At 39.3% G+C, this 19599-nt stretch overlaps 1 protein-coding gene across 1 annotated transcript; it reads right to left on the bottom strand.

Moving 5' to 3' along the window:
* Positions 1 to 12534: 12534 nt before the first annotated feature.
* On the bottom strand, positions 12535 to 13883 carry LOC133721058 (thaumatin-like protein 1b). Its single transcript, XM_062147576.1, has 2 exons — positions 13768 to 13883; positions 12535 to 13377 (listed from the first exon to the last, which is right to left on the bottom strand). Exons 1-2 carry the CDS (start codon positions 13820 to 13822, stop codon positions 12695 to 12697), a joined length of 738 nt encoding a protein of 245 aa, XP_062003560.1. The 5' UTR covers positions 13823 to 13883; the 3' UTR covers positions 12535 to 12694.
* Positions 13884 to 19599: the final 5716 nt, after the last annotated feature.

Raw genomic sequence — 19599 nt, 5'->3', positions numbered from 1 at the left:
GGCCTAGGTGCAAGTAATGCGACATACTTCGGTTAATAATAAACCGTCGCGCTTTGGACATCCCCGTCCTCAGCACCATATACTTCGGTTAATAATGAACCATCGCGCTTTGGACATCCCCGTCCTCAGCACACAACTTCGGTTAATAATAAATCGTCGCACCTTGGACATCCCCGTCCTCAGCACACAAACACTCCGGTTATTCTTAACCGTCGAACTTCGGACACCTCATCCTCAGAACCCTACATTCTCTAACTCTATACATCCTCCAATGTAAATCATGAATATTAACAAGAACTCATCAATCATGTTCATCACATATAAATATGGTAAGTCACATGTCAATTCATAATAATTTAATCATCCCAATTCCACACTCTTCAATGTCACACCATTCACATATAATCACGTAAGTATATATATAAGTAATTATCCGCTCAGGGATAATCACTAATACCAACTATAGTTCACACGCAATAAAACCGAGAAATTCATTTGTATAGTAAAAATCATTTTACTTACCCATGGACCGTAGTTGATCAAGTCCATATGATTTTAAAACAAATATTTATTCCATAAATATTTTCACGCAATTACGACAAAATAAGGTAATTAAATTTATTCGGTTCGTAATATGAACCACGTGAGGTTTACTCACCTCTAAATTCCCGCTGCGTCTTCTTAACAGCTCAAAATACAATTTCACGAATCGTCCGCCAAAACAAACCGTCGATCACCTAATCAGACATGACCTTAACTTAGCCAATAACTCAAAGACAAAATCAAACGACAATCCAACGGTCGGATCGAAATTAAATGATGATCCAACGGTCGGATCGAAATTAAATGATGATCCAACGGTCGGATCCTCACAGATCGCCTTTAGGATCATCCTCCAAAAATCATTACGAAGATCCAACGGACGGATTCTCACGAATCGCCTCCCTAATCGCTGTTTAGCAATTATACGAAGATCCAACGGTCGGATCTTCGCCCATGACCACACAAAGCCACTGGGACAGTCATAAGATCAACATATCAAAACTACAAGTCCATCGGACGGTCCGATCTTCACATATCACAAATCGAACGATCGAAATCGATCGAAATTGTAAAATTCATAACTTAATCATATGATATCCAAAAATTGTGTATAATATATCAAAATGATCGTATTGAAATATAGAATCTGAAAATGTACAGAAACCATATTTTTGATCCCCGGAGGTGGCCGGAAATGGCCGCCGGAGTTAGTGGCAGAGCCGCCGCCGACCACCGCCAATGGTGTCGGGGCCGGGCTGCCCTTCTTCATCTCATCATGCCTAATGATTTTCCTAACTAGCATGTAAGCTGAAAATGACCGGAAGGAATAGAAATTACCTCAAACCAGTCGGTTGGCCGGAAAAAAACTCAGAAACCGGCGAGCTCCTAGTTCGACGTAAAAACTGCAACTTCAGGCCTCGATACCTTCTGGAAAGTTGTTCAGATCCTCACTCTGAGTTCACCAGTTCAAGAAACACTCAAAACAACGTCCTGTAACGCGAGATATATCGATCGAAGCTTCGGTTTTCGATTTGATCGGGTCTGGCTTCCAGCCGCCACCACGAGTAGCGCCGCCGTGCAAGGCCACTTCTGGGAGCTTCAGGACGTTGAGGCGAGCTCGAGGATGAAGTTTGGGGGGAATTGGTGGCCGGAAACACGAGGAGGATGAGTTGGTTCGTTTTCGGGTGCAACCGGATCGAGCTGGTTTGCCGGACTTTGAGGCTGTGCCGGAGGGAATGACGACGTCCAGCAGGTAAAGCGACCCAAGGCGAAGCCAAGGGGAGTGGTCCGACGTCTAGAGATGGTCGATGAAGGGAGAACAAGGCTGGAGAAATTTGCTCTGTTTCGGTGGCTTCGGAAGAGAGAGAGAGAGAAAAGATATGTTTTTCTTTTTTTTGGAGAGAAAATGAAGTGCTTAAGCCGGAGCTTCATTCTAGCTAAGAACGTGGTCAAAAAGCCGTATCAATTATGCTTAATCATGAAAGTTAAAGCATTGAAATCATGAAAGGTAAAGCGCTGCCATCATGTAAAGTAAAGCAATGCCATAATTATGTTTTTACTTTGATTAAAGAAAACAACCGGGTATTACATTAATTTATATTCATTTTTGTTTAATAATATGTTTAATAACATGAGTGGAATACGGGTCATGTAAAAAATATATACGTGTATTATTCGTTTTTGTTTATTCTAATAATTCTTTGACCAGTTAAGTGAAGCATTTTTAATTGATTAATTATTTAATTTTTACATTCTAAAAATTTATATTTATTTTTGTTTAATAATATGTTTAAAATATGAAGAAAAAAAAACTAGAAAATCATGATATTAAATGTGTCACAAGTCTATAAAATTTAACGTGTCCATTTCAACAATAAATAATACGAAATTATTTGAAAAAAATACATAATTACGTGAATTGTATACATAAAGAGTTTTTGTCCATTTACCCTAATTCTAGGGTTATTAATACACCATGCTACGGAACGGAAGTCGAAGCCTTCTCTCTCCCTTTGAGAGAAAACCCTAACTCGACGGCGTCCTAGTGCTAACCTCTCGTCCGGTGGCGGCCCTGGCAGCTCGGCTGGCCTTGGCCTCGCCGATGTCATGTGGTTTTGCTGTCGGATGGGGAATGATTGGGTTGTTCATGTAGTCCTTGGATTGGGTTGCTCAAGTTTTGGCAGGTGCAGTTTGGTTTTGTGTTTCCTGCAGGTAATCTCTGGGAGGCGGTAGATCTTGTGTCGGTAGAGGCTTGGATCGACGGCGCGATTCGAATTCGATGGCGGTGTCGATCGGGGACGGTGACATCGAGACTGGTTCGTGGGGATGCAGCTTGTGGCGGCCTGGTCTCATCGTGTTTTCATGTTGCGGCGGGGTTCATCGGGTTTTGGTCGTGGCAGACTGTGGCGGACTCGGGGCGGCGGGGACATGATGGAGCAGGCACCGGGGAGGAGCTGCGCTGGAAGTTTGGTGGTCTAGAGGTGATGGCTGGAGCCGAGCCAAGCCTGCTGGGCCTTAGGTGGGCCTTCTTCTTGGGCTACTTGGACTGCAGTATTTTGGGCTAGGGTTTTTGCCCTAGGCCCATCTTTATGTTTTAGTTAGTCTAATTACAATAATTTCTTGTTTTAGGAAGCTAAGCGTTTGTGCGCACTCTATGTTTCTCTAGCGCCTCTGAAGTAGTACCAAAGGAGAATATCTGCTATATCTACGTCCATGAATGTCTAATGGATAGGTCTATTTCTAATTTTTTATGTACCACTGTGAGTACTACCACTACCTTCTTGTCTGTCTGTAGATGGCAGCGGAAGGGTATGTAACGGCATATTCTAGCTTTAGATGAATATATTGTCACCCGCCCTTTGGGTTTGGGTTTGATTCAAAAAAAAAAAAAAGGGTTATTTATCCCATTTACCCCATTAATTTTTTTTAATTCTTCCAAAAAAAAAAATAAAGACTCTACTAAGGTCTTCCTTAATATCCAATTAAGTTTTTTTTTAGACTATTTTACTCTCACCCCTTTGTTACATAGAGAGAAAAAGAGAGAAGCCATAGGAGACTTCGCCGGAATCCCATCACAGACAACCGAATTCTCATCACCGGTCGCCGGTCGCCGGATTCCAGTCAGCGGCTGCCACCCACCAGACTTCTTTGAAAACTTAGCCGGAGGTCCCTAAAGATGTCGTCGGATATCTCATAGGTCGCCAGAAATGTTTATTGCCCGCAAATAGACCTTTATTGACCCCCAGTAAACCTCTATTTCCCCCAAATAAAGGTTTATTCGGGGCCAATAGAGGTTTATGAAACTTCGCGGAAGTCCCCAAAGAGGTCGTCAGAGATCTCATATAAGGTCGGAGAGGTTTATTGCCCCCCCTCCAATAAAGGTCTATTGCCCCCCAATAGTACTTTCGGTGGCCAGAATAAGAACTAATCTCCCTAAAATTAGACAAATAAAACTTTGATTAAGGAAAAAAACGAGGAGATTACATCAATTCAAAACATTTATTGCCCCCCAATAGACATTTAACAGATCTGTATTGCCCCCCGATAGAACTTTTTTTTTTATATTTCTTTCCTTCTCGCTTCTGCCCCTATTTTACCCACACACAAAAAATTGATCTAGGCACCCACTGGACTGTGAGACCAGCTCATTTTTTCGTCGGTGCTTCAGAGCTCTAACTCCAAGATCGTCTACTCGCCTAGCGGCGGTTTGGAGGTGGTGACCGGATTAGGCTGTGAAAGATGCGGTGGGCTTGGGTTGGAGGACTGGGAGACCACGCTACCCGAGACGGCGACGTCTCCAGGTCAAAACCAGTCGCTGCTCCGGTGGATCTCGAGCGACGTGGACAACGCATCATTTGGGATCAAGCAGATTCAGGCGAAGGGAGGAGATGCAGGAGGCCACCGCCGGCTAGGAATCATCGGCGCCGGAGGCTGCTTCCGGGTATCCACGTGCAGGGGCTGAAAGTGGAGATTGATAGTAGGGCTGATCGAGGTCTGCGTCATCGTCAGCATCGAGCATCTGTCGGATCGTGAATGAGTGGAGCAGAAACAGGTTTTCAGGCTGTCTGAGTCGTAGTTCGGTGATCTGGCGGCGTCGAGTTCTGATCTGGAGTCAGATTTCCGACCTAAGTCCAGTGACGGTGTAGAGAGAGAGAGGAGATTTCGTCGGTCAGAGACTGAATAGAGAGAGAGCCTGAGAAAGATTGTTAGTGGCATCGACGTAAATTGACAATTAAACTGAGCCTAAAATTGTAATTTTACTCATAATGGGGTGAATGGGAACATTAATCTCTTTATGAGGTAAGTGGGAACACATTGGCTCAATTATGTGCTTTGGATCAAGGACCCATACATAACTGTGCTATTGATCGGGTCAATAGAGATTTCATTAACGCAAGTATCAATGTTATTAGAAGTAAAAAGGTAAATATCAAAAACTAGAGAACAAAGGCAAGAATGAACGTACTCCCAGGTAAGGCAGAGGGAGAGTACTCGAAACTGCAAACGTTGTTGACCTTATACAGTCATCCAACTCAAAAAAGAAAATAAAAAGATATAAGGATAAACAAAACTTCTCTTCCCCTCTGACAACCACGTTAGACACTGTGCTTTTAAAACTTACTGGCAATCTTTATTTGAGTAGTGGATCGGTGTAGATTTCATAATTCAATTCGTCATACACCATAGAAGCTCCCAAAAAAAAAAAACTCACAATAAGTACAGCGTTTAATTTGGATGAAAATTTGAAGGCAAGTGTCAGAATGTGTTCAACAGCCGTGTTACTGATCGCTCCTCTAATTGTGGGTGTAATTGTTGTGCACTTTCTAGAGGATTTAAGCTTTGTTGAGTCACTCTTGTCGTCTCATGCATACCATGTTGTTGAAAAACCCAGTCTGCTTATCATATTGCATAAAAAATGTCATTCAATTCTTTCTTCAGATTTTTCCATATCAAGTTTAAGCACCATGTCTTGATCATCTTCTTTCTTCCTCAATTTTAAACTATGCAAAGTCACGCACAATGAGAATATTATCGGCAATTTGATGGTCTCTATACAAAAGTCGATTGATGATGACTAATGACTAAACGAGGTACCGTTCTAAGTCTATTGGCAAGAATATTCAAAATTATTGTGTACACCATAATCAATACATCTTTGCTTAGGTTGTGATCTCATCCAATAGCCAGACTTAACAGAACACTTACCATCCCTAAAGTAACCCCAAAATTAATTTTCTCTTCTTCAACCAGGCTAAGAAATTAGATAGTAATATAGTGCAACCGTTCTGGAAATGTGAACAGATCAATTTATACCCCAGGTGCAAGTGGATCAATCTCCTTCAAGTAGATTAGTGACATAAAAATACAAGGAAGGCGGTGAAACAATATACATTTGGGGTACCGATTTATTTCTTCGACATTTACTCTAGTGGACATATTGGAGAAGGCTTTTCCGACACTACCAAGATCACTGATGAGAAACGTAAAGAAAACTATAAATATGGCTTCGCAATAGTTTGGATTTTGGTTGTACTAGGCATCAGAATCAGTGGGATATGGTTTCTAGATGCAAAGGAGATGGATGGCAATGGAGTTAACGCCATATCTACTTTTCGGTCTTCTCTTTGTATACTATTAGGTAACGAGACTTTTCTTTCAAAACCACACCTGGGAAGTTGTTTGTCTCATATTCTGTTTTCATTTTATATATTCATCAGGAAACTGCCTCCATCAGACAGGATACTTTGTGTTGCTCTTCGCATTTTCCTATATGTTCTCTACATTACAATGGGTTGCTTGGTTACATTGTCTTTCAAGGAACGTCAAAGTTTTCTCGACTCCTTACTGTTTGTCTTTGTTACCATCACTACAATTGGGTGCAGTAATGTGAAGCCTGATACAAATGTAGCTAAGTGACTCATATGATTCTATTTGTGCTAATGGGTATGATAATGGATACCATCTGCAGTGACCCGCTTGGAAATTAGGTTGATTTTCAGGAGGATAAGTTGGAGAAGTTTTTCCAAGCCATCAAGACCATTGATGAGAAGTGCAAAGAAAAATGAAGATGTGGCTTCACCATAGTTTGGATTTTGGTTGAACTAAGCATCAAAATCATTGAGATATGGTTTCTAGATGCAAAGGAGATGGATGGCAATGGAGTTAACGCCATCTACTTTTCAGTCTTCTCTTTGTATACTATTGGCTACAGAGACTTTTCTTTCAAAGCCACTCCTGGGAAGTTGTTTGCTTTGTTTTGGCTTCCATTGGGCACATTAATTGTTAGTCGAGCTGCATCTTACCTGCGTGCACAGAGGTTTGTTCATTTATTCTCTCTCTATTTCATGTTTTTCTTGTTTTGTTTTTGTTTGATATGTGTAATAATGCTTCCTTTTATCTCTTTTTTAGGCATCGAATTTGTGTTGTTTGTGTTCGGAAGAACAAGAACACTAAATCAACGGTGGAGGCTCAGCCAAAAATTGCTTCAGGGCAGCAATTTGAAAATGGTACTCACGTGGAAACTCGCTGAATGAGGAAATATTGTCACGACCACATCGATGCAACGATTGCTCTTAAGTACATGATGAACATACTATCGTCAAGATCTTATGAATATACTCAAAGACGAAAACTAGAACCAGCAGCTGCATATTAAACAAGCTATGTTAAAATTGGCTTGCATTACATTTTTGACATGTTTGGTTCCTAAAGCTCACCTAAGAGCCCATGAAAGTTGACCAACATTCGAAATAACTTAATAGGAACGTTTTATTAAGAACGCATAAATCAAAAGTAAAAAATGTCAACTCGTTTGTTTTTTATTTTATTTTGTCTAATTCTAAGTATACATATATGTATGAGACTTCGTTGTTCGCGAGTTCGACATAGACTTCTGGATCCTTCAGCAATCATATCTTCAGGAAATTTCTCAAAATTCTTTTTCAGCCAATCAAAACTAACAGAGTTGGAATATTCTTTTCGTATTGCAGAGTCGGGCACTTCAATGATTTTTTTTTTCTTTTCGAGTTTTGCAAGAACAAGATAGCTTGGACCGTCTAACCATTTTATTTGACGCGAAGGAAGTTCAACAGATCCTTGTCTTGGCATTACAATCTGGTCCACAACCCGCTATTCATTTTCCTGCCAAGACAAGGAGTCGCGTCTTTTCCGCTTTCTTCACATTGTTGAAACCCAGAATTAAAGGATTCTTCGCGTTCTCTACATTTCCCTCAAGAAACCAAGTGAAGAGAAGAGAAGTGATGAAGTGAAGACTCAAAAGAACGAGCCAAAGAGAAGAAAGTGAATTATGGTGGACGAAACTGGTAACGAATCACTGTAAAATTTCATTTCTACAGTTGATCCGCTACTCAGTTTTTTTGATTCGAGGTTTCGAACTAACCCAGATCTCTTCCCTAATCCCTTTTCTTCTTGTTGACGATTTGACAGGGATAGATGAACAGTCAAAGGGAGCTTTTTTCAATTCACAGCGCTGAACTTCCGCTGAGTCGGATCAAGAAACAAACCATATGGTTTTCGATTCTCCTTCTCATCTGTAATTGAAGATTGGTTTGGGAAGTTCTAGGGAATTAATTAACAAACTAAGATGTGGGGAATTATAGGCCTTACAGGTTATGTGTAGCAAGCTAAGGGAGATTTGAGTTTCAGCAAATTCGTGAATCAATACATCATAATACTGTTGTTCTACTACTATAAGTGTTGAACAGTTTTCTTGTTGATTATGACTTCTGGTTGGCATTATATATAACGTTTCGACGAATTCAACTCACAGTCCCTGAGTTACTGAGCAGACCCTGTCTTTTTTGTCAAATTTCACTTGGTTTCTAAATTGGTATTTTGGATGCTAATTGTAGCTATATGAGTTTTGTCGATGTGTGTTCACTGATTTGTGTATCATTCTGTTTATAAATCTGGCATGCTCTTGTTCTCATAACTTGCTGCTATGGTCTTCTTTTTACTGATTTGTGTATCATTCGGTTTATTAATCCTGGCATGCTCTTGTTCTCTTTACCAATGTTTTCAAAGGCAATTTTGAGGCGAGCCCGGTGCGCACTCCGGTGTGAGGTGACCGGAAAACGCCTCGCCGGTCTAAAATGAGGTTTTCTACTGGAAAAGAGTCCGCCCAGGCATCAGGGTGGCGTTTTTTGCAGAAACGGAGCATGAAAGCCACGGGGAGCGCGAGGAAGAAGATGAAGTCGCGGCCTTCTTTTTTTTTTCCTGTCGAGATTACGTGGTTTGGAACTTTGGATTAATGGCCTTTCTCAAAACAATGACCCTCTTCTTCAATGTCGTTTCCAATACTATTAATTACTGCTCAGGCTTCTATGTCGTTTCCAATATTATGAATTACAAGTACGGAAAGGATGACTTTATCCTTCAAAAGTTAACGGGGTTAACGTCTACAGTGATTCTAGGTATATATGTTGGGTCGAGATAAAAATTTCATGTACCAATTTGATATTCTTAAAACTTGAGGTGTGAAAGTTATTAGTGGGCCAAAGTTCAGACATTGTTTGTTTGTGATTTTTTCTTTTCTTTTCTTTATTCATTAAACTCAAGGGCAAACTCACCATTTCCGCCTTGAGTGAATAGTAGAATGAATAGTGTGGGAACTGAAGGGCATAACTGTCTGTACATTAAACTGAAGGGCACAACATTTCCACCCTGAGTGAACAGTAAATGAATAGTGCAGGAGCTTTAGTATATAGAGAATTGCCTAGGCTTCTTCTATGTCATTTCCAATACTACTAATTATTGCCGACATTTGTACAATTATTCATTTTAAATCAGCAACAAAACCATATATGCCAAAATTGATTGAACAATTTTTTTTTTGCTGGTTAAAACATGGGTCATACAATCAATATAAACCATATTTGATTAACCATGAGTGAGAAAGAAAAATGGAAGAGACAAACTATGGAAATACACAAAAAAAAGTTGAAGTATAGGTAGCATGGTAATCAAATTCTTATGTTTACACATAATTGATTAAAATAATATATACAGGAAAGGCGAACGCCTCGAGGAAAACGTCTTGTGAGGCACTAACAAACTGCCTCGCCTCTCGCTTTCGCCTTTGAAAGCATTTCTCTTTACTTCAAGGTCTACATCTTCTTCTTGGTCAATTTGGCACACCTAGTGTACTAGTTCTATCTAGCTGAGTTGGCAAAGAGTTCTTCTGTTAGATCTTCCCCTCAATGTAAAGCCATCAATGTTTTGTTTCACTTCATAGTCATCATTTACAACTTCACCTTAATTTTTCCACAGTGACTTCATATAAACAAGTTATTCTAAGTTTAGTGAGAAATGTAGGCCTATTAGGGAGGTTATATATGGTCACCACAATATCTCAAGACAGGACCTTTTCTGCAAGACAGGAAAATTTAGAATCTGATTCTTGAGAAAGCTTGTTATCATTGAATGTGAAAATTTTGCAGATGAAGTGGATTTTGAGAACACTTGTTATCATTGAATGGGTTTTCTCTTTCAAAATTATGTGGGATTTGCTAGGTACAGTATTGCGATTTTCTTTGCAATGAACTTGTTTTGTTTTAGATTTTGGATACGGTTAGTTGGAATTTGTTCATCCACTACTTGGAATTTGTTCTTCAAGTTACTGAAACTTTGTTTTTTTTTTCTTTTTTCGAAGAGTGCTTCTATTCATACCTACATATTTAGTATTTAGACCTTCATATTTTTTTGAAATTTATGAAATTCTATTTTACCCTTTGAAAAATCTGGAGAAAAAAAAAAACAAACAAAGTAACAAATAGAGAGAGATGATGAGAGCCTACCATAGTACCATGGCTATTGAAGCTCAGCACCTCTATCTCTCCCCTCAGCAAATCTTCTAGTCATCTCAACATCAACCACGCACACCAATTACATCTCACATTGATATGTTGTATTCATGTCTTTAATAAAGAATATTAATCGATTTGTTTTTATTTTTATATGGGAGATTAAAACAAATCATGAATTTAATTGAAGGAATTAACTGCAAGCATACACTACTCAGATTAGATGAATGATCAGTTGTGATGCTTTCAACTATGACCTTGATTACACCCAATGACATATGATTTTAGAACTATTTACAAGATATGTAATGTAGAGAAGAGTCAAATACTCTCCAAGCCTCTGTTTTTCAACAACGATGACGTTTTAGAAACTATGGTTTCTTGGGTGTTGCATCATGTCGCACCATTGAAAGTGGCGGGACGCCTACCGGTGCTGAGGAACAAAGGTTGGATATGGAGAGAGAGGTGGCTAAGGGTGGAGGTAGAAAAGGAAAAGGGTAGAGGAAAAAAAAAGGGTAAATTTGGAATTTTACTGTGAAAAAATGGAGAGGAGATCCAAATGAAAATTTGAGAGGTATGAATAGAACTTCTCTTTTTTGAATGTTCTCTTCAGTAAGAAAAGAAGTATCTGTATTTATGGAGCAATTTCTTAAATAACTTTCTTTTATCAATAAGAGTATGCATGCATTTCCATTAGGCAGTCCACGTACATGTGATATTCATGACTTCATCTTTACTTAGACAATCCCAGATTTTATTGCACAATGAGGTCCCGTTGTTTCCATAGTGCATTTAGCCTCTGAAATCTCCAAATAGAACCACTTGAGAGTTTTCTTTTTTCAGTTTTCTCTGTGAAATGGTCATTTGCCTGATAAGGTTATGGCTGTTGTAGACTTGTAGCTATATGGCAATGCAAAATAACCCTAGGCGTGATGCCTAGGCTTTATTAATGATCGACCTAGAATCAGTCCTGGCTGGCATACTGCAGCTCAGGGAGCAGTCTGATATTTCAATGGTAAACTTTTGCTTCAAATCTTGGTGCTGGTGAGATTCGAATTGCATAACTATGGGGTCTCTACTCTCTACTATTGTTGAAGGGCTGTGTGGGATTTGTATCTAGTAAATGATTGTGGAAGTGGATTCTGCCATTGCAATGAACTAGTCTCTAGACTCTACTTCAGTTATGCCTCTGTTTTTAAGCAAGTGTGGTACACATCATTAAGGTATGTACGTACACTCCTTGGCTGGGATATAAAGGATGTTCTACTACTATCAAGTGTCCAACAGTTTTCTTGTTGATTGTGATTTCTCGTTGGCATTATAAAGTGTCAATGAATTCAACTAAGAGTTCATTAATTGATCGAGACTCTGAAGTCATCGAGCAGACCCTGTCTTTTTGTCAAATTTCACTTGGTTTCTGAAATGATATTTTGCCTGCTAATTGTAGCTATGTGAGGTCTATAGATAGATGTGTGTTTATCTTGCAGCTATGGTCTACCTTTTTTTTTTTCCTGATTCGTGTATCATCTGGTTTATTAATCCTGGCATGCTCTTGTTCTCATAACTTGCAAGTCTACAGCTTCTTCTTGGTCAGCTTGGCACACCTGATGAACTGTTTCTATATAACTGAGTTGGGAAAGAGTTACTCTGTTAGATCTCCCCTATTGTAAGCCATGTAAGCCATCAATCTGCTATTTCATCTTCATATGATAAACAACAATGTAGTCACTTATCAAATACAGCTCTGCCTCATCTTTGCACAGTGATCTTCAAATTGTTAGTATTGTGTTCTAGAAATTATTGCACACTGAGGTTTCGTTGTTTCCATAATGCATTTAGCCTGTGAAATCTCAAACAGAAACAGCCCTTAGCTCAAAGAATTCTATTTTTTCAATTTGCTTTGTGAAATGGTCATTCGTGATTTGCTATGTGGGATGCCTAGACCCCTCTAGAGTGATGCTAGTACTTTTAACCCTCTTATTTTTTTGATTCTCGATCTATTGTTTGATTTCGTAAAATCCATAATGTTCCTAAACAACCAGATTTGTCGACTAAATGAACCCTAGAATCGAGGGATATTATGTACGTGTAATGTAGGTGGAGATAAAGGAGAGGTGTAAAATGTAACGAATTGGTGCAAAGCCCATACATATTTCTTAGGGATTGCATATTCATGAAGGATATCCTTTATTCCATCGAAATTATGAGTACAAATTTCTTGACAATATCAAGGTGTCAAGATTCATAAAACTTATTCTTATCCCCACTATTGTAATGAAAAGGGATTTCATTATTAGCTTCCTTCGTCTATGACTTCATCTCTATATTGCTCATGCCGGACAGAATGTAATGGCGTAGTTAGGTCCACCGAAGCATGTAAACGTGCTGCTCTTGTCATCGTAAGCGTAGCTATAAGCCAGAGGGCACTGTTCCTTAAAGATCTGAGAGTAGTTTGTGGGAGGACATGTTTCGGGAGTGTTATTGGGAGGTGTGCAACAGTACTTTGGCTCGTTGAACGCCAAACACGCGCTCTTGCAGGCAATCACGGTCCCGTCGTCGGCCTTCACTTGCAGCTCCGCAGGACAGACGGCATTCACGTCGGCCGGGCATGAAGAGGGCTTGCAGTCGCCGGTTCCACCCTGCGGGGCCACGGACATGGGCAAGTTGAAGCCGTCGACCAGGCTGACGTCGTAGAAGTCCTGACCGCCGTCAGCTGCGATGTTGATTTCGACTAGAGTTGCAGGTGGGACTGCGCCGTTGCCGTTGCATGTGACCTGGCCGGAGCCGCAGTCAGCTGTGGCGCAGGAGAACTTTCCGTCGGCAGCGGTGGAGCATCTGGTTCGGGCCCAGAAGCGGCCATTCCATGGAACTGGAGTGGTGACGTCTTTTTTGGCTCCCTGTGCTAGCTCGAAGCCGGTGGTGGATAGTTGGGGTTGTTGGTTGGAGGTGAGGGTTCCTGGCCATACGGTGTAGGGGCAGTTGTTGGTGAAGGTGATCGTAGCCGCATGTGCACCTGCTTGGAAACCAAAAACAATATAATTAGTATCAAGTTTTACTAACGTTATGAGAAAATTCTACTGTATTTTTCAAGATGCTAGTAACCAATTACCAAAGACAAACTAAAAACTCGTTCACACGGTTCATAATCATCAAACATTGGTGTGGTTCAACATAGTAGAACAATATCTCCACATGCTGGAAATATCGGTGTGCTCTCTCCATTCTCAAAACATACTAGCTAGATTTTCTTCTTTACTAAGGAAAAAGCATATACTAATTAACTAGAACCCCATAGAAATCAAATAAAATGGAGGTTGGGCATCAATGCATGCATCCATGCATGCATATCTGGAATGAATATATTATGAGAACTGAAAACAAACAAAAAAAGCAAATACGATACCTGCGAAGAATATGACCAAGGTGAGGCTGAGGAGTACTTGGGTGTTCATCTTCATATTGAAATGCTCTTAATTGCTTTGCTGCCAAGTTATAGCTTTTCAATTTGATGAAGTTAGGAACCAAGGAGGGGGTTTATATAGGCTTACTGGAGGCCTAACTTTTTGTTCTTTTCCATATGCATACTTGCGGGTCCAAGTTGCAAAAGAAACGATTGATAACGGATCGATAACGACCAAGTCTTTTCAGAAATGTCAAATTGATACATTTGGTCCCTTGATGATCTAGCTAGCTAGCTATTGAATTTTATTAACAACATTCCCATTGGCACTATAAGGTTAATTTAATTAGAATATTTGAGGCAACATATACCTCTAATTAATTTGCGGTTTCGCATGTTAGCTGTGGGCGTTGTGCAGGGGTTTGATGTGGGCTAAAAGATTAAAACCTATATTAAACTGCAAGCTGAAAGAGACAATTCCTCTTACTCATTTAGAGGATTAGAAGAATTTTCATAGTTCCTTAGAAGCTGGTAATCATTGTGAATGATTTTCACCGTCACAGTTCTTGCCTTCGGATAATCTCTTTCAAAACTTTTACGAACCTAATATAGACGCTGATCGATTTCTTTGCGTGAATAGGCCAAAGAATGTCTGAAAATTGTATTTGGTTTACCAGATCCCTATTGAGATTATCTGATTGTTATAGTTTGATAGATCGTATGTATGGTCCCTAGCTAGCCTTGGCCGAAAACTTTCATAATGTTCAGTAGTTACCCACAAGTCTATGACCTATACTTTCAAGAAACCTCTTACAAGCTTAATCAGTCAATAGGCAAGTATCAAACATTGTAAAGAACGTTGAATAGTGCATGCATGCGTATGGAGAATGTTGAATAGCAATTCCCGAACAATATATGTGAATTCTAAGAATAAAATGGAAAGTTTGAGATAACATTGTAGGAGGGTCTAGTACTGAAACACACTGAGAGATCGATCCATCTAGCAAAAAAAAAAAAATTGAAAGTATATATATATACTTATAAATATAGGGTGGTGCTAATTCACACACTCATTTTCTCTATTCACACACCCCCTTTATTTTTATATTACTTTAATCCAATTTTTGTTTACAAATTATCCTAACTACCCTCTCTTGCAATTATGTTTTTTTTTTTTCTTTTTTCTATTTAGCAAGTCAATCATGAATTAAACATCATTATACAATTAATCAAAACAATTTTGCTACCAAGATATTATGATTATGTTACAAAGATTTTCCAAGTAACACTAATTTTCAGTAGTAGATATGATTTTGCTCTCCACATTCTAATCTCAGAACGATGAAAAATCATCTCGCAATGTTAAGTTTACAGCACAAATACTTCAATTGTGTATATTAGAGCATGAATTATCCAAATAATTTGGCAGAAAATAACAAAAACCAATGTACCAATCCACAACATTGCTTCATAAAAATAAAAACTAATAAGCAAGAGCAAATAGAAGCATCAAAACCAATCAACCCTCAATAGAATACACAAACCCTTCCTTTCACAAAAAAAAAAAAAAAAAAAAAAAACTTGCTGAACCCCCCTCTCCCCCCCCCCCTCCTCTCAAGAAAAAGTATTTTGAATTCCTCTGTTTCTGCGGGAAAATAGAGTTTAGGATTTGGGGATAATTGACTTGCCAAATAATAAAAAATAAAAAATAAAAAAATTGCAAAGGAGGGTAGTTAGGGTATTTTATGAAAAAAATTGATTTCTAAATTAAGGGAAAATGCTCATTTACCCAATTTTAGCTTAAAATGTGCCCACTTGCCCGACTAAGAGTTTTTAAACCCCATTTACCCAAAACACTCTAAGGGATTATTTTCCCTTTACCCAATTAATTCTTTTTATTAATTTTTGGGACTTTTTTGCCCTCTCCTTCAATCTCTCTACTCTCAGTTTCTCTCTCTCTCTCTCTCTCCCCCTCACCGATTTCTCTCTCCTCCCCCCTCACCGATTTCTCTATCTCTCTCTCTCTCTCTCTCTCTCTCTCTCTCTCTCTCTCTCTCTCTCTCTCTCTCTCTCTCTCTCTCTCTCTCTCTCTCTCTCTCTCTCTCTCTCTCCAGAAGACGTCGGATCTCTCTCTCCCTCCCTCCATCGCTCCGGCAGGTCGCCCACGACGCCTGCTCTAGCCATCGCCGCGCCGAAACTCGTCGTCGTGCTCTCCGCTGCCAGGCTCGACGCCAAGCCGACGGTCCTCGTCGCTGAGAAGCTCGGCGAGGCCGGGGTTGACCTTCTGAAGGAATCGACGACGGACTGAAAATGGCTATCTGCTATTGTGCAGTCATAACCATAAAAGTTGTAACATTGGTGCCCCCCAGTAGACTTTGTATTGGGGGCCAATGATGACTGCTTTATTTATTGACGGACTGAAAACTGCTATTCCAAAGTAAATGTAGTGTTAAATTGCAGTAGTTGATAAATGAAAAAAATTGTGTTGTTTGTGTCAGTCTAGTGGGGGGCAGTATACAGAATATTGACCCTCATAATGTGGGTTTTTAGACATTATCTGTTGTTTTGAGTGTGAATAACTTGTATAATCTGCGAAACATAGGAAGCGGTGTAATGTTTGATGGTCTATTGGGGGGCAGTAGATACATTAGTGCCACCCAATAATGTCTTTCTTAGGAGACAGTAATCATCTCTTGTTGATTTGTTTGTGATAAAGTGCAATACACTGTGAATCCTTGAAACTGGTGCAAGTTTTAATGGTTTAGTGGGGGGCAGTAGACACATTACTGCCCCCAAATAATGTCTTCATACGAAGTCAGAACCCTTCACTTAACTGGTGCAAGTTTTAATGGTTTAGTGGGGGGCAGTAGACACATTACTGCCCCCAAATAATGTCTTCATACGAAGTCAGAATCCTTCACAAAACTGGGGCAAGTTTTAATGGTTTAGTAGGGGGCAGTAATAATGGTTTAGTGGGGGGCAGTAGACACATTACTGCCCCCAAATAATGTCTTCGTGTTAAGTTTAGGGTTTAGGGGCAGCGTTAGGGGCAGTAGACACATTGCCGATGAACTGCGACGAGGACGTTGGAGTGGCTGGATCGCCGATCAATCGAACGGCGACGAGAACGTTGGATCGCCGACTGGAGCTTCATCGTCGTGTTCAGATTTGGACTGCATCTCCGGCGCGGCGATCAGAGAGAGAGAGACAGACCGGAGGTGGAGATCATGGGGAGGAGAGAGAGAGAGAGAGAGAGAGAGAGAGAGAGAGAGAGAGAGAGAGAGAGAGAGAGAGAGTGGAGGTGGAGATCGGGGGGAGAGAGAGAGAGTTTGGGAAGGAGAGAGAGACTGATAAGAGATGGATGAGTTTTAATTTAATTAACAGGGGCTAAAATGTCAATAGATGTAAGATTGGGTAAATGGGGTTAAAAAACTCTTGGTGGAGTAAGTGGGCATTTTTTGGGCTAAAAATGGGTAACTGGTCACAGCCCCTTAAATTAAAGTAATAGATAAATAGGGGGGGTATGTGAATAGAGAAAAATGGTGTGTAAATAGCACTACCCTAAATATATTGTCAGTAATTATAAAAATAGGGAAAATGATCTAACTAAGGTATGTTACTTTCATTATCTCTAAATGATCTAACTAAAGTATAGCTGTTTGACAACTACTCTTAAACGATGAGACTCGACTTCGCCAATTAATTGAAAAAAATGGCAGCAGATTATGCAAAACATTGAATAGTATAAGTGACGGTGTAAATTTGTCAACATTGGATGGAGAAAGGCAAGCCAAGCCAACACCGTGATAGACGGGCCTAAATATTGTTAATCTACATCTGCCGTGAAGGAGATGCTAATGAATTTTGAGACTTAATCCAAACATCCTACTCGATCGAGAACCCTATCTTAATATTTCACAGATCATTATGGAACACGTAGAGACGTACCAGTAAAACTAAGAGAAATTTAGAAAAATGACCATTTTTTGTCTTATATTGACTAATAATCTATGTTTTAAAAGTTATTGAAATATGACATTTTAGTGTGGAAAAGTCTTGTCTTTTATTTGATATTCACTAACCCGACTCTTCTTTGCTCGCTCTCTTTCTTTCTTTTCTCTTCCTACAAAATTCATAGGTAAAAATTCATTGATCTCTTATTTTCTATTCTAAAACATTTATCAATAATATCACATATTTAAGCAGCATACTAATCTGTCGTACACTCATACGAAAATTGAAATTCCTCACTTTAATGTAATCGTAGTTATCCTTAAAACGTATGGACTCGCAATTATCCTTATTCCTTAATTATAATTTCACAGAATTTGGTAAAGAGGTGTACATTCTTTGCTGGCCTCTTCATTTATGTTGTATTTTGTGTCTCCCCTTTCAAGTTTCAACCTTCTCTTTTTATAACGGATACCCAGAAAGCATGTGAAATTGAAGCAGACCCAGATCAGTTTGCGAGCCAGAAAGAAACGAACTGATTGCAATCAACGTGAATTTGGAATTAATTGGCCAAAAGCTCTATAGGAAAAAAAATGAAAGGGATTGAAATGGCGCAATGTAATTGTGTTGGTTAACATTTGTGGCGGGTATTTGGGTTAAGAGGGTTGGGATGTGACGTGGGTTCTTCTTCAGTGGTTATGCCTTCTTTGGGTTTATAGAGAGGTATTGAAACACCGAAGTTATGGACTTTGGAGACTAGTATTTCATTCAGCCCTTGTTAAATTCTTGATCGATTCTGGTTTTATGGGTCGACTTTCTATTGATCAAAACTCAAGAGTCGATTGTAATGGTGATTGGACGCCTCCTAATAATTCAAAATCACCACACTGCATTTAGTACTACAAATTTTTGCTCACTTAAGGATTTATGTTATAAGCTTTTATTTATAGGATCCGGAGATATATATGTTTTTCCAGAATTCATGACTAAGACCCAAAAAATTCATGCATTCAATAAATTAGAAAAATGTCATTGAGGAAGCCTGAACCCAATCATAGACCAAATCTTCAGTCGAACTTCATCGCTCAACCTAACCATGCCATGATTACCAGGACCAAACTTTGGTTGTAAAGGTCTGTAACATTTATGGAGTTTGTACATTTGTACTCCAGTAGTTATCAATCAGGCATCAAGCAATTATGGCTCGTGGAAGAAAGATGCAATCGAAACCCAATAAATCAAGAGTCAAAGCACAGCCAATGAGAATTTCGAAACTCAATCAAAACCCATCAACAATCCATGAATATTGAGTAATGGCAGTGAGAAAAGGAGAGTTTTAGTTTCAAATAATTTCTACAACACCAGTGCGAAAGTGTGAAAAGGTAGAATGGTTGTGAACTTGTAAGGATCAGATGAATAGGCTAGGGTATAAGTACATATCAAAAGGTTAAACATCAATAGTTTTGAAAAGCTAGGTTAAAAGTCAATTCAATGGATAAAAAAAGATTATATATTTCTAAAAATTTCTCTAAAACTAACCAGGAAAAGTAGTACAAATGAGTTGGAAGAGTAGGTTCTACAAGCCTAAATCTGGCATTAAGAAAAGAAGGCAATGGGATATACCAGTACATTTTTTGCATGAGTGCAGTGTATGACGGTGACACGATATGACCAAAACAAATGAGACATCAAAGTTGACAAAATGAAAAAAAGAATGCCGTGCGTTTAAATCAAAGAAAAGAAACTTCGCATCAAAGCCTATATGCAAGTGCAAAAGATAGGGTTTGATATATTGCATTTGTAGATCGAGTACTTGCAATAGGGGCATCAAACCCAGGCTTCATTATGAGTTAGCTAGCTGTAGTTACGCTACCAATCGACATA

The sequence above is a fragment of the Rosa rugosa genome, chromosome 7, assembly GCF_958449725.1.
Source record: "Rosa rugosa chromosome 7, drRosRugo1.1, whole genome shotgun sequence".
NCBI classification, from domain to species: domain Eukaryota; kingdom Viridiplantae; phylum Streptophyta; class Magnoliopsida; order Rosales; family Rosaceae; genus Rosa; species Rosa rugosa.
This window is presented reverse-complemented; position numbering and strand designations above follow the sequence as displayed.

Coding starts and splice junctions, on each gene's coding strand:
- LOC133721058 (XM_062147576.1), bottom strand. CDS start 13,822: ATGAAGATGAACACCCAAGTACTCCTCAGCCTCACCTTGGTCATATTC. Junction 13,378..13,767: donor CTTGGTCATATTCTTCGCAG/GTATCGTATTTG, acceptor GTTTCCAAGCAG/GTGCACATGCGGCTACGATC.